At 35.4% G+C, this 13,830-nt stretch overlaps 1 protein-coding gene across 1 annotated transcript; it reads right to left on the bottom strand.

Moving 5' to 3' along the window:
• Positions 1–1,802: 1,802 nt before the first annotated feature.
• On the bottom strand, positions 1,803–11,829 carry LOC148939082 (replication protein A 70 kDa DNA-binding subunit-like). The gene is made up of 3 exons (XM_089107297.1): positions 11,786–11,829; positions 4,641–4,951; positions 1,803–1,822 (listed from the first exon to the last, which is right to left on the bottom strand). The coding sequence occupies exons 1-3, from the start codon at positions 11,827–11,829 to the stop codon at positions 1,803–1,805; spliced, it is 375 nt and encodes a 124-aa protein (XP_088963423.1).
• Between the last annotated feature and the right edge of the window lie 2,001 nt (positions 11,830–13,830).

Here is a 13,830-nt window from a genome sequence, read left to right as displayed (position 1 = left end):
TTTTGCCTTTAAAAGTGGTGACCCCCGTACGTTAAACATCCAATAAGTGGTGCCAGCGGTACTTACACTCCAATAATTGGCAATAAATTTATAAATACATACAGATTGACCTTTAAAATTGTTAATCATGGCCCAACTGAATTGGGGGACTGATTGGATGTATTCAATGATATATTATAAAAGAACTGACAGAGCTAGAAGCAAAGAGGGAGACAGCTAATTTCTTAAGGGACTGTTCACCTTGCATAAATGAAAACCATGTTACCATGTAGAATTATTCCACAGACGAATGGGGATGCAAATTAAAAGGAATAATTGGGAAAACATGACTGTAGAGATGCAAAAGGTATCTAGACTTTCAGATATCATGAAGCTAAGTCAGCTTTTTAAAGAGCCAACTGGAAAAAGGTGAAAGAACTTAGCCGCTATTAGAGACGAACAGGCTATTACCATTACAAATAGACATAAAACTGTAGACAGACGGAAGGATCACTTTCAGACCTTATTAAATCCCCAAATACAATTACTGTGACTTCAGGCCATATCCCCAAATTTTGGCCGAAAATATCCCTAAATCATCCGGCCGTTCCACCGTCTTGTATCTCTACAATTTCTCACCCTCCCTTAGCACATATTTCCTGGACAGGAAACTACAATTAATAAAGAAAAAACAATAATTATTTATGCTTACGTTTGTATTAATGGCACTTGCTCTTTTTAAATCCAAGCATTACTATTTTAGAAAATAATTACCTGGATACTTTAAGCAAAGAATCATTATCATATAGAAGGTACATTGGACCTTTGACTATTGGACCTTTTAACTATGCTGAAAAAGATGGCTATCTAAAAAAATTTTACTGGACGACTTTAGGGGAAGGGGGATGTCAGGGTAGGGGGCTAGCTGTCTTCTATTCGCTTTGGTCAATTCAAAAGGACATTAGCAATTCTAATTTCCGTTTGAATGAGCCATCGCTCTTTACTAGGCTGCAACAACTGCAGCAACAATGAAGACACTTTGATTTAACATAATCTGTCAACTACTTTAAACTTCCTTAATTATCTCTGACGCCACTTTCGATGGATTTTAGGTTGTTTTTTTAAATCACGATAAATATTTTTTCGCAATAATCTTTTGCTTTAATATTAACCGATATAATAGTTGTCATTCCTGACTCAGTGTCACATAGAATATTTTCTGAGTAGGCAGCTTTTTTCAAAACGCGTTATTCCACTTCTGGTAACAGAAGGTAGAATTTATGAAAAGCACATAGACATGAGCGGTGGCTCTTTAATGAGCCATTAAACATCCCTCTACGATGGTGTGGTAGATTGATAGCCCTGCTAATGCGGCAGTAGTCTGTTGGTGAGTAGACAATTTTTGAAAGTTACTTAAGGAGTCCTGGGAGGGGGAGTATGCGGGTGGAGTTTCTATAAACGTCCAGTTAAGCGTTTGGACCATAATGATTACAATAGTACCATTTTATACGTCCTAGCTTTTCCACTTAAGAAGCGGCACCAAAAATGCCGCTTTTAGTACCATATGGCATTTAGGGAAGGGTAGAATAGAGGTTCCCCCGACAACTTACGTTTCAACATCTGACGGCAGCAGAGGGTTAAGCCGTAGACCAGTAGCAAATTTCTGTTCGCATAGCTCAGGTAAGCTAGGAACTTTCGAAGATCTTTTTGGGGTTTGAATGACAGAGAATTTATTTTATAAAACACAAAAACCATTCAAAAAACAAAAATTCTTCCAAAAAGCCTCATGGCTTGTGCAGCCAGTCTCGAAACTACAAAACACATCACTTATCTGAACATTCCCCTGAAAAACAAAAAATAAACAAAAAACAAGCAAAAATTACCAATTGAGACCCTCTTCTATTCTAATCTAATATAAAAACACTATTATATACTATTTCCCTACTTTAAGTAGGGAAATTAAAAAAATATAAATCATAAATAACAAAACAATGGTCCCTACGCAACCCATGAAAAGTCGGCCTATCAGTCTCTTGAACTATATCATAAAGGTGGAGTTGTAGTAGGACTACTTCGAGCAAGTAATACTGGGGGCCCATCCGGTAGAGCAGGAGGACTAGCAGCGACCAATTTTGGAGAGGATATTTAGGACTAAGAAATGACGGTCCAGTTAAGATTTTCTTCTGCTCTCGGACTTCTGAATCAACTCAATTTTACTGGTTTATGCACCCAAGTTCCCAGTTTATTATTCAGCGTATCATAGAACCCTACTGTAGAGGTTTCAAGCTCCTATCTACAAAAATGTGGAATTTTCCATTTTTTGCCAGAAGAAAATATAACTGATGCGTGTTTTTTTTTCCAGGGGTGCGTTTATCGACACAGTGGTACGGGACTCTTGTAGGAGTACTACGGTGACCAGACATTAACCGTTCTAGTGTCCTTTTTAAATGACCAAACAATTAAGTTTACCTAGGCCCCCTCCCACGCTTATTTTTTTCCCAGTCACCCGATCAAAATTTTGAGAGCCATTTTGTTCAGCATGGTCGAAAATATTATAACTATGTCTTTTAGGAATGAAGTTTTAGAGGTTTTGCGAGTTCAGGGTACTAGAATATGTTTGAAAATTAATGTTAAGAAGACTAAGGCTAGGAATAAGTGAAGATGAAAGGTGACGTTGGGTAATGAAAACATTGATCAGGTGGGCAGCTTCACTTACCTTAATAGTATTATTATTAAAGATGGTGGGAGCAGTGAAGATGTTAAAAGTAGAATATGCTCCATCTATGATACTTTTTTTTTAATTTTAATTTTTATACAGAAGTTCACAAAATATGCTTGTTTTTAAATATCAAGAGTCAGTTCTTAAATATACCGGCACGCCCAAGCCAACTGGTAAAGATCAACCCTTGCATCCTTGAATCAACCCAATTCTTTCAAATTTTTTGTCCTCATTGAGAGCCCCTTGGCTCAGTCTACATATTCTTTGGTTCTAGCCAGTCAGAGAAAATTTTTTGCCTATTTTAAGACATCACAAGTTGATAACAGTATTTTTTTCGTCCTTATTAAGGTCTTCTTGACCTTGTCTGCACGATCTGTAAGATTTGAAAGATTTTTTTATTTTGTACTTTTCAATATTTTTCGGCATAAAAAAATGATACACCCAGTATTACAATGCTTTTTCATGCCCGATTGACTGGGAAACCCGGCTTTTCACGCTTATGAGAGAAACAATATTTTTTTTTTTTTTTTTTTTTTGCGTTACAAATTTGTAATATTATATTTTTTATAAATTTATTGAAAAAAAATTTTTACAAAAAAAAATTTTTTCAAATAAAATTAAATAAATAAATTAAAAAAAAAATTTGCAAAAATAAAAAATTTTGATTACTAAATATCAATATATGTATATTAAACTAACAATGCATATTCATTTACTACAACTAAGTAAACAACAAACACAAACACATAGCCAAAAAAATTTAAAATACGTTTTATATTTATAGTCATAATCACTAAGGCTTCTTATTTGTTTTATTTGGTTTTTATTTTCTGAAAGTACCAGTAACATAAAAATGTGCTGTTCTCAGTAAAAAACAAGTAATATTGCAACATTAAGAACTGGGGTAGAGGGGAAAAGGCCCTTCTTGTTCAGGATAACTTTGCTCCTCCTAGAAAATTAGCCCAGTCTTTACTCGTAATTTAAAAACAGATCAATTTTTTTTACAACCAAAAAGGATGTCTCTCTTTTTTTAAATATATGTAAATTCCATATCACACTCATTATACACTGTCTAATATTTAATACGAACTGTGGTATTGCCACTCATAATCATTCACATCTCTATCTTGTGTTCAGTCTTGTTTTATATAAAATGTTTTGCTTTTAATACAACACAACTAACATTTGAACATTAGAAGTGGGTGCAGAGAGAAACAGACTCTTCTTATTTATGATAGTTTTGCTTGTGCTAATTTGCTTACAAAAAACTTGATTTCCCATATTCATCATCAAAAAGTAATCCTTTTTTTAATATAAATGTATATTCCATATCACGCTCAATACAAACTGTTGAACTTTTATTTTACTGCCCACAATCGTTTTTTATTCTCTCTTTACAATTTGTCCTACGTTGTCGTTTAAAAAGTGTCCTGTCTTAAATTTTGTGTCTATAATTCATATTCATAAACAGTCAAACTCATAAAATTACTTTTTACTATTTAAACTTTTTGAGACAAGTGTCCACGCAAAACAAAATGAGTCCAGAAATTCGCACTTCTGTTTTAAACAACATTGAGGTTACATAATATATGTAGTAACATATATGCTATACATAAAATACAGGTATGCAGTATTTGCCTTTTTTCGGATATTAAAATAAATTTATGGTTGCTGTTCTGAAATTTGTACAAGCACTTACTTTTTTGCTTATGCATAGACTATTCATGTATTGCTGACAATTTTTTCTCATTTTATGCAGAATTTAGCCATTTCAAAAAAAGAAAGTGAATTTTCTGGCAGGGTGATTGGGTCAATCTTACAAATGGAAATCTCCCATTACGCAAGTTGGTATGATCTACATCTAATTTATCCAGAGCTTTTATACTGGATTTATGTCTTTTTTTCTAAACAAAATTGGGCAAAAAAAAAGATTTCTGTTTACCAGAAAGAGCATCTATAGGTGGTGCAGGAGCTTGTGGCTTCGATGCAACCTGTGATACACCAGGAGTCCACTGAACTGGATCACCAACTCTTCCGCCAACCTCTGATCCTTGCTTCAAAATTTCCAAATCCAGCAGGACCACAATTCGTTTTTCTTCCCTTCCTTGATTGTTTACAGTGTTCACTATTGGATTATTAACACGAACAATGGAGTAATCCTCTAGCTGTTTGCTTGTTACTAAGCCATTTAGCTGAGTAGCTAACATCGCATAGCCATTTGAATATGTGCCATCACTTATGAGAGCTCGATACCTGAAATATTCCATGTTAAGTAGAAAAAGAGAAAATGCAGAAAAGATGAAAAAAGTAAAGCTTACAAGACGCGCAAGGATGTGTTTGTCTTAATTATGTTATTTGGGGTGTGTAGGGATATTAATCGATTTTTACAGCAGAGAAGTTGGAAATGACAAAACACTATGTTTAAGCCATAACTTTGCAGCCCTTCTTTCTGAGAGGGGAAGGCGGGGGGAGGATGGGGGATCCTTTTGGACCAAACTTAGGACCTTTCTTCTTCCCAAAATACAGGTATAGACCATAAACAATAAGTAGAACAAAAGAGAAATTTTTATAAAATAAAGTGGACAGCCGCGTTAATGACTCAGGCCGGGGTGAGAATACTTTAATTAAATATCTTCTGGGGTGTTCTAAAATATTTTTTATAAAAAAAAAACTCTTTTCTTTTTTAATTATTTAATTTTAACGGCCCTTGGATACCGGGTCGAAATATTAATTTAAAGTTGCGTTCCACTGTCTTTTATAAAAATTTCCCTGTTGTTCTACTAATTGTTTATGATAGAAAGGCAGTGTGGTCTTCGTCGCTATTAGGTATAGACCATAGTTGATTTTTATTTTCTAATTTAGTAATATTGAGTGAAATCTTGTAAAATCTATTTGTGATACATAGAGTAATGTAATTTTTCCACTAAGGAACAGCAAGCACAATTGGTTTTCAGCATGAATCCTGAAAATTTATTTTGGAGATGTTTTCAATTTTCAACGCTTGTAGGCTTTATTATAGCATAATGCATCAAAATAATGGAAGTAAATAAATGAACATTTAATTTAAAACTCTAAACAACAGAAATTTGTTTTGGAACAAGGTGAAATCTTACAGCACCAACCGATACCCAACAAAAGTTTAAATAAGACCAGGCCAATAACTCCATTGGACTAAAACGCGATATCTTTTTTTTTTTTTTATTTTATTTTTTTTTTTTTTTTTTTTTTGAGCAAAGCTGCAGGATTCTATATTATTTTTTACCTCAATTTTTAAGTCAGGTGTTAAGCTAGTATTGCAGATGAAAGGTGCTTCTCTCACCACAGCTGAACTTGCTGAGTATATAACAGGAAACACTTTAGCATTGCCCATTGTAATGGCCATAAGGCTTCAATGTTGTTTTTTTTTTTCTCAGAGCCACATTGCGTTAGAGAGGTGGTCAGCCCGGGGGCAAGGACTGTAAGTCATGCAAGTTGCTTATTTGTAAAATATAAGGTTTTTATGAAAGGGGCGGTTGCTTAAACTTTGATTGAAAATTAAAAGTTTGAGTGCCCTTGTTAAGAGTCAAAAGGAATAAATAAGGCAACCAGCCCCTCTCCCATACCCTTTCTCCCCAAATGTATGAGATCAAAACTTTTAGATTGCCACTTTCGTCAAAATAGTTTAAAAGTCAAATAACTCTGCCAAATAACTCCAGGATAGAAAGACCTCCCCCAGTCTCTGGGCCAGGTCTATCATCAACACAATATGCACATCATTAAAATATAAGGATTTTTGTTGGAAAAGAGGGCGTGTTTGATCCTAGGTCCCCAAAAGACTCAAGATTATTTAGGTGAAACTTTAAGGAATTGTTGAGAGGGATGCCAAATACAACCAAAACACTATTTGCTTGCTGGTTGTGAAAAGAGAATATAAGCAAGATCCGAAGAACGACTGAGGGTATTATGTTGAAAATTTCAAGGTATGTTGAAGAAAGATTTTAGGGTAAACCCCCCCACATCTCCTTGATTTTTTTAGGTGCCCCTCTGTTCCACACTGATTGGAATTTTAGAACTGTTATTCTGTTAAAACTAGTTAAAAGGTCAATTAGTTATAATTCCAGGAATTCCATGCACCCATAGCCCTGGAGCAAAGGTTGTGAATTATGCAATTTGCCCATTGTTTACATGCAGGATTTATTACTAGGAAAGGGGGAAATATTTTGTTAGGGGTGCATCTGAAAAGGCTAGGGGCATTAAGGTGAAACCTTGGGGAATCTACAGGCGTATATTACACTAAATCAAAAGGCACTATGTGCATCCAGTTTATCAAAAGGACGATCTGCAATATTTTTGGAACAACTGAAGGTTCTGAATTGAAACTTTCTGGGCACGTTGGGGGGAGGGAGGTTGACAAGTGGTCGGAGGGCTGCCAGCCTCCTCCCATGCCCTTTTAGTTGCAATCCCTTTATAAATAGCGGATCAAAAATTTTAAATAGACATATTTTTAAAAATATTAAAAAGCTGAGATACCCACACATATGGGGATGACAGACCCCCCCCCCACAAGCTGTAGAGAGGTATGTTGAACACAATAAAACGCACTGTGTCTGCAGATTGTTAGAAGGATGTATCATGTATATCTAAGGAACAGCTGAGGGTATTAAGTTGAAAATTTCAGAAGATGTTGAAGAATTGTAGCAGGGCAACAAGTCCCCCACCTATTCCCTTTTTTGCTACCTTCCCACCAAAGACATCTTATCAAAATTTTGGAATAGTTATCTTGTTCAAAATACTCGATAAGTCAAATAACGTTACCTCCGAGGATGACTTAACCCCACAGCCCCTGGGACAAGTGTTTTAAAGTAATTAAATTGCCTGTTGTTTAAATACAAGGTTGGTTATTGGCAAAATATGGCATGTTTGATCCCAAGTCTCCAAAAAGGCTAAGAATAGTGAGACAGCTCCTAAAAAATGGTAATGTGGATGCCAAACAAAATCTAAGCACACTATATGAAAAAGGGTTTTCAAAAAGACACAACAGCAATATCTAGTGAAGAGCTAAGGTTGTTAAGTTGAAACTTTAAAGGCATGTTGGGAGGCATACTTCCCTTTAGATTCTCTTCTTAACACTGAGAGATATTAAAAAGCCATTCAAAATAGTCTCAACATCTAATGGCTAATCTTCTGGGATGCCATGCCCTGACAGCCCCCAGAGCAAGGAATTTAAATAATACAATTTATCCATTTTTTACATGCAGAGGCAACACTTTTGTTTACTCTGATGCACTGATTTACTGATTTACGGGGCAACTTTGACTCATAGTGCAAGGGCTGTAAGTTGAGCAGGTTTCTTATTGTTAATTTGACACTTTCTTCAATTTGATACTAGCATTGATACTTTGATGTTGAAGAAAAAATTTCTATTCTGAAATTTAGAATGTTGAAAAACTCGAAACTTTGCCAATCAAAAACAAAAAGAAATTAATTAAAAGAGCTTTTCAAAGAAACGTAAAGGCTATGTTAAACTTAAGATTAGCAGAAATAAATTAATATAATAATAAAAAAAAAACACTACCAGAAATTACAATTAAAAGTTGAACGAAACCCAAAACGAAAAGAACATAAATAAACAATCATAGTAAAACAAACATTCAACAGGTACTAATATAAATGAATAAATAAATCTTAAAAAGAGTAAAACTTAAGTTGAATATATGAATCAAGCTTAAAACAAACAAAATCACTACAAACAAGAGTTTGGCTACTTCTCCCTTTTTTAACAGTGATAGTCTAAAGCCTACTGCATCATTGGTACTTTACTGAAAACTAGATGGGTCTTGAACAGTTGTGGGAAGAACTAATGAAATTAAACTGAATATTTGATATATAATGATATTAATTACTGAAAGCTCATCAGTTCAAGATTTATTTCTGTGTAATTTTTATTTTCAGTGTTGCAATTGACACAGTAGGCTTTAGACTTTCACAGTTAAGGAAAGGGGACAGTAACCAAACTCTTGTTTGTAGTGGTTTTTGTTTGTTTTAAGCTTTATTTACATATTCAATTTAAGTTTCAGTAATTTTTGGTCATCTTGAGTTTGAATTAATAGAAATTTATTCCTGCTGATCTTAATTTTAATATGGACTTTACGATTCTATACACTTCTTTTTTTTAATGAATCAGTAGGAAAGGGGGAATGTTCAATCCTGGGTGTTTTCAAAAATGTTAAGTGTCTTGAAGCAAAATTTATTGAAATGTTGAGGTGTATGTAGCTAAATCAAAAGAAACTATATGTATCCAAGTTATCAAAAAGGACTATCTGCAATATCTTAGGAACAGACAAGGGTATTAACTCTAAACTTTCAGCACCACAAACACTACTGCTACAATTGTGGCTGCAACTGAAACTGGTTGTGCATGTAACTCTGACTACATCCAGTTGCAACATCTTGCAACTGTAACTACTTGTGAATACTTTCAGGGTCTGTTGAGACTTGTGTTGAAATTTTAAAATTTAAAGTTGAAAAAACATCACCTTGATTTGTGAATACTTTTATGAAACTTTGACATTGAAAAGAAATTTGAAGTAGAAATTGGCAATACTGAAAAATTTGAAACTTTGGCAATCAAAAACAAACAGAAATTAATTAAAAAAACTTTCCAAAAAAGAATATTTCTACAGCTTTTATGCAAGCATGGTCTTCAAGATGAGGTAGTTGAATTAAAACATTGAATAATTTATACTCATTCTCCAGGTATGTCCTTCTGGTTTAAAGAGGGAGTTGGAGTAGAAACTTCAGGTACTTGAAAACAGCTAATCTAATTCTTTTTTCTCCGTATTTGAAAGGCCATTCCTCATTGGTAGAACACAATAAATAACTGGCAAAGAAACTTAAATAAAGACATGACAAAATTTTTCAAATTAAACTAAATTTCAGTGAAGCCATTTTAGTATAACTATCTCTTAAATGCATTATAAAGCTTTCAGCTATGATTCTCTGACTATTTTTATATTATTTCCATATGTTACACCAAGGTACTTCAGAGAATGGTTTGAATGAACAGAATGGCCATCTGTGATGGCCATTCTGCAAGTGCATTGCAAGTCATTACTGTGTAGCCCAGATGTTCAGGATGACTTGCAAATGAGGAACTCTTGTCTTAGCAGCATTGACCAACACCCCAACAGATTAGTACCTTTCTACAAGCACACTAACTCAAGATTCATTTGAAGCATGTGCATATTCTTGCTTATTACAAGTAGCCTACATTTGAAAAGTGTGTAAAACGAAATGGTCAATGTGCAGAATAGGGGGTGGAGAAGTAGACATGCTAAACTAAAAAAGATGCATTTTCAAATTACAATTTTGAGCTCTTTTTATGGTCGAAACTGCCTTTGGATAAATTTTAGTTTAGGAACTTTTTTGCTATCTAGGAAAGCAGTTAACTTTGGAGAATAAAATTTGCAAGAATGTATCCACAGCCATAATAATGTCCTGGGAAGATACTTTGATAAACATACCACCACTCCTTTCCCCTCCAGAGAGTGCTAGCATTTAATGATGATTATGAATCTGTATGTTATAAAATTGTAGCCTTGCATTGCTAATTCCAAGAATCACTTTAGAATAAAGTTGTCCATTTAGAAGGGACAATAAACAGGACTGAGATAGAATGCTTCACTATTTTTTGATTAGTTTTCTCTTAACCTGACTCATTCTTAGTTTAGCTGCAGGGTATTTTCCAAAAGCGGTTTCAACCATACTACTTTTCAACTGCTTTCCATACTGCTTTTCAACAGGCACAGTCATCTCAATCTGAGTCTGAAGGAAAGGAGCTAGAATGCCAGTAGATTCTGTTGAAAACGGTCTTAATGACTGAATATTCTGCTTTGGATAAATTTATCCAAAGGCGGTTTCAACCATAAAAAGAGCTCAGGATGTAGTCAGGGCGTATTAAAAAAAAAAAAGGTAAACATAGTAGCTTGATAATTCTATCCCAAATGTATTTTTGGCCCTAGATTAATTCCTAAAAATTTCATTCACCTACTCAACTAATTCCCAAAATACACAGAAACACCTAAACCATAAATTCATCACAATGAAAGTTGTATCATTAAATTCCTTATTTTATGCTCATTTTCAACAGACTACGTGTCACCCTAACATTTAACCCCCCCCTCTCTGATGGACTATATTTAGCCCTAATAATTTATCAGTGTTGTTGTTGTTTCCATTCTTAGTTCTGTAGTAAACCGGTTATACCCTGTAGACTTGAAGAAATACAGTTTAGTCTAAGTGGTTGTGTAGAATATTGGATAAAATATATCTTAAATGAGTTACATATGTATATTAATGGAAGGAAACATGATAATATGACCATAGGTTGTACAATAGCACTGCCTCAGGGTTTGGACAGGTTGGTTCATTTCATATTATAGGCTCTGTCCTATTTTTATAGGATTTCCCAGGCCCAAATATAGGCCAAGTCCTCAGGATCAGATCTGTGTTAGATGATGTGGGATATCTAGTAACATAAATTCGTCATTTATCGAGTTTCTACATTTTTTTTTCTTTTATTTTAATTTCAAACACAAACTGTACAAATAGTAAAAAAAAAAAAAAAAAAAAAAAAAAAAAAAAAATAACAGTATTGTGCAAACAATTTACTGACACAGGTAAAATACTTGGAATCACTCTTGCTGCTTGTTGTGCATCAATTTTGATATGAGGTCAGTTTTTTTCTTTGCAAGAGACTGCTCCGTTCTTGGAGATCCCGTCATCTGCTCTCTTTCACTTGTTATGGACTTCACAGCTCCTTTGAGCAAAGAAACAGCTAGGGCAATGTCTATCGAACTCTTGGACTTGGCAACCTTCTTCATTCTGTCAGTTACTTTGTGAGTATCTGTTACTATTTTTCCTTTTGCTTTCCAGATCTTCTATTTCTTTCTTTTTGTCATGGACCTCCTGCCACTTCTACTTGTTGTCCTCTTCAAAAGCTGCTTTCTCCTTCTTGGATATCTCTTCTTTTTCTTTTCATCCAGATATTGTTTATACCAATACCGTGCAGAACGTGCAAGATTCAACAGCTCTTTTGTAATAACAAACCGTCCTGGTTTTCCTCCATAAAGCCTGAATGTGTCATATACCATGAGTCTCATCCACAACACGTTCAGACATTAATACCTGGTCTTCACCAAGAATCCTACCAGAACACGAGAACCCACACTCAATATCTGTACTGCCATGCACCAATGTCAGCACCGCTTTGATAAGCCTGGTACTTGCTGTCCCCGCGCTCATTCACCAGTCCAAAATAATGGCTCCAAAAATGATCAATCCAAGTAATGTCCTCATGGGGTCCAGTTTCCGTTTGCAAAAGCAGCCAATTAGCCTGGACGACGTCTGAGCTTTCTCCAATCGCAATCTCGCGTGCCACAGCCCCTATGCCTGCAATGCTTCTTGAATCCTTCATGTTGATTGGACTCAAACAGCATAAAGCCTCTAGAAAACCATCCTTTTTCAGAGGATATTTGTTCAAAATATGGCAAATACCCGCAATAAAATGTTTCCGCAAATTGACATAGAAAATGGCCTTATCTTTCAGTGTTGCTTTCTCACCAAAAGCTTGTTGCACATTTTCTGAAACTATGGGCTTTTCTGCAAATTTTTAGCAAGGTTCAACATTTGTGGTGAGAGATTTTCAGTCTAGGTCACAAAATCTGGAGTAAGGACCCGTCTGCAATCCTCACAACAAGTCTTTTGATCTCTGAGTGCAGAACATGAATGAGAGGCTCTTCTTTCTGGAACAGTTGGGTGAAACTCATGAATAATTCTGCTGAGGCTAGAACAAAATCGAGTAGGGCCTTCATCGTCACCACTTTTGATATAAGCCATAATCTTCCGAAATTTGGGAGTGAACAGAAGATTCTGCAGTTTCTTCTCTCTTGGCATGAAGTACAGAAAGTATTCTAAGATTGCCGGCCACTGCTGCATGATTCTAGCAAGGGCACGTCCGATCGTCAGCCACAGGTTTGGGATATGCTTCATGAAAGCATTATCTGGCACTCCCACTCTCTTTTGGCACTTTCGATAGTCTTCACAACGTGCAGGCCAGCCATCAAAAATGAATGCACAAGAATAACAAAGTTGGAACTTTCTTCTCCAAAGACCTGAAGACTTTTCAAGAGAGCATTATGGATTATATGGATGTTGCAAGTGACAATGTTCAACATGCCCTTTCCCATCACTTTCTTTATTTTGGCATTGAACTTGTTCCAAACGCTTTTGTTGACGTTTGGTCTTTCATTTCCAAGCACAATCAGTTTTTCAAATGGCAGCTGATTCTGCTCTATAACTGACATAATCTTCCTATACAGGTCATCATTTGTCTCGTGGCCCATAAAACTTGTGCATAAATGTCTGCTCTGGATTTCGTTTCTTTATGAGGACCAATATCAACAATGTGTCTGTAAAAATATGACTGAATGTACTTCACAAGCATTTACTTACAGTAAGGATGCAGTACATTGGTGATCAGGTACGTGAGTTTCTTTGCACATAAAGACATTCCGTTGGGGATCTTACCATGGAACATTGCATGGAAGGTTGCAACCATATGGTCTGAAGAGTTAGCAGACATGGGAATTTGTACCATCTGAAGTGCCCATATTAACTCTGCTTAATAAGTGGCATCACACTCACAAAACATGTTTGTACTAACTAATAGTTTATCCTTGGTTGTTTCATCAACTCGAAATTGTCTGGTCAGGTGAAGCTGTAGTGGATGTAGTTGAGCAGTAACTGTAGCTTTGTGTTCTGCAGATTGCACATGTTGGTTTAGCTGAGCAGCCCCAGCTGTGCAACCAAGATAATTCAAGCAGAGTTTGCAAAAGAACAAGTACTGGTTGTTCCCAGTCTTACACCATTTGCCAATCTTTCTACCACTGCAATCCATCTTAGCAAGCCATGAACTATTAAACTTGGAAGGCCCCATACTTAATTACCAAACATCACCTGCAAAATAGCATCTCACAATTAAAAGGCCATAAAAAGAAGAATGTGGATATGTCTGAAACTGGGCTGTATTCACATCAGCCTTTTATTGCATTCGTTCAGCCAGGAAACACACAAGTTGCAAGAAAGAACTCCAA

Source organism: Artemia sp. Qi Xiang Cuo, unplaced genomic scaffold, assembly GCF_049724085.1.
Source record: "Artemia sp. Qi Xiang Cuo unplaced genomic scaffold, ASM4972408v1 HiC_scaffold_22, whole genome shotgun sequence".
Classification (NCBI taxonomy): Eukaryota; Metazoa; Arthropoda; class Branchiopoda; order Anostraca; family Artemiidae; genus Artemia; species Artemia sp. Qi Xiang Cuo.
The sequence above is the reverse complement of the archived record's forward strand: the minus strand, read 5'-3'. Positions and strand labels throughout refer to the sequence as shown.

What these genes read in the sequence shown, in the direction of transcription:
- LOC148939082 (XM_089107297.1), bottom strand. Translation starts at nt 11,829, where the DNA reads ATGGTATATGACACATTCAGGCTTTATGGAGGAAAACCAGGACG. An exon ending in TATGGAGGAAAACCAGGACG is followed by an intron (nt 4,952 to 11,785) that starts GTTTGTTATTAC and finishes GGAATATTTCAG; the next exon opens with GTATCGAGCTCTCATAAGTG. An exon ending in ACCTATAGATGCTCTTTCTG is followed by an intron (nt 1,823 to 4,640) that starts GTAAACAGAAAT and finishes TTTGTTTTTCAG; the next exon opens with GGGAATGTTCAGATAAGTGA.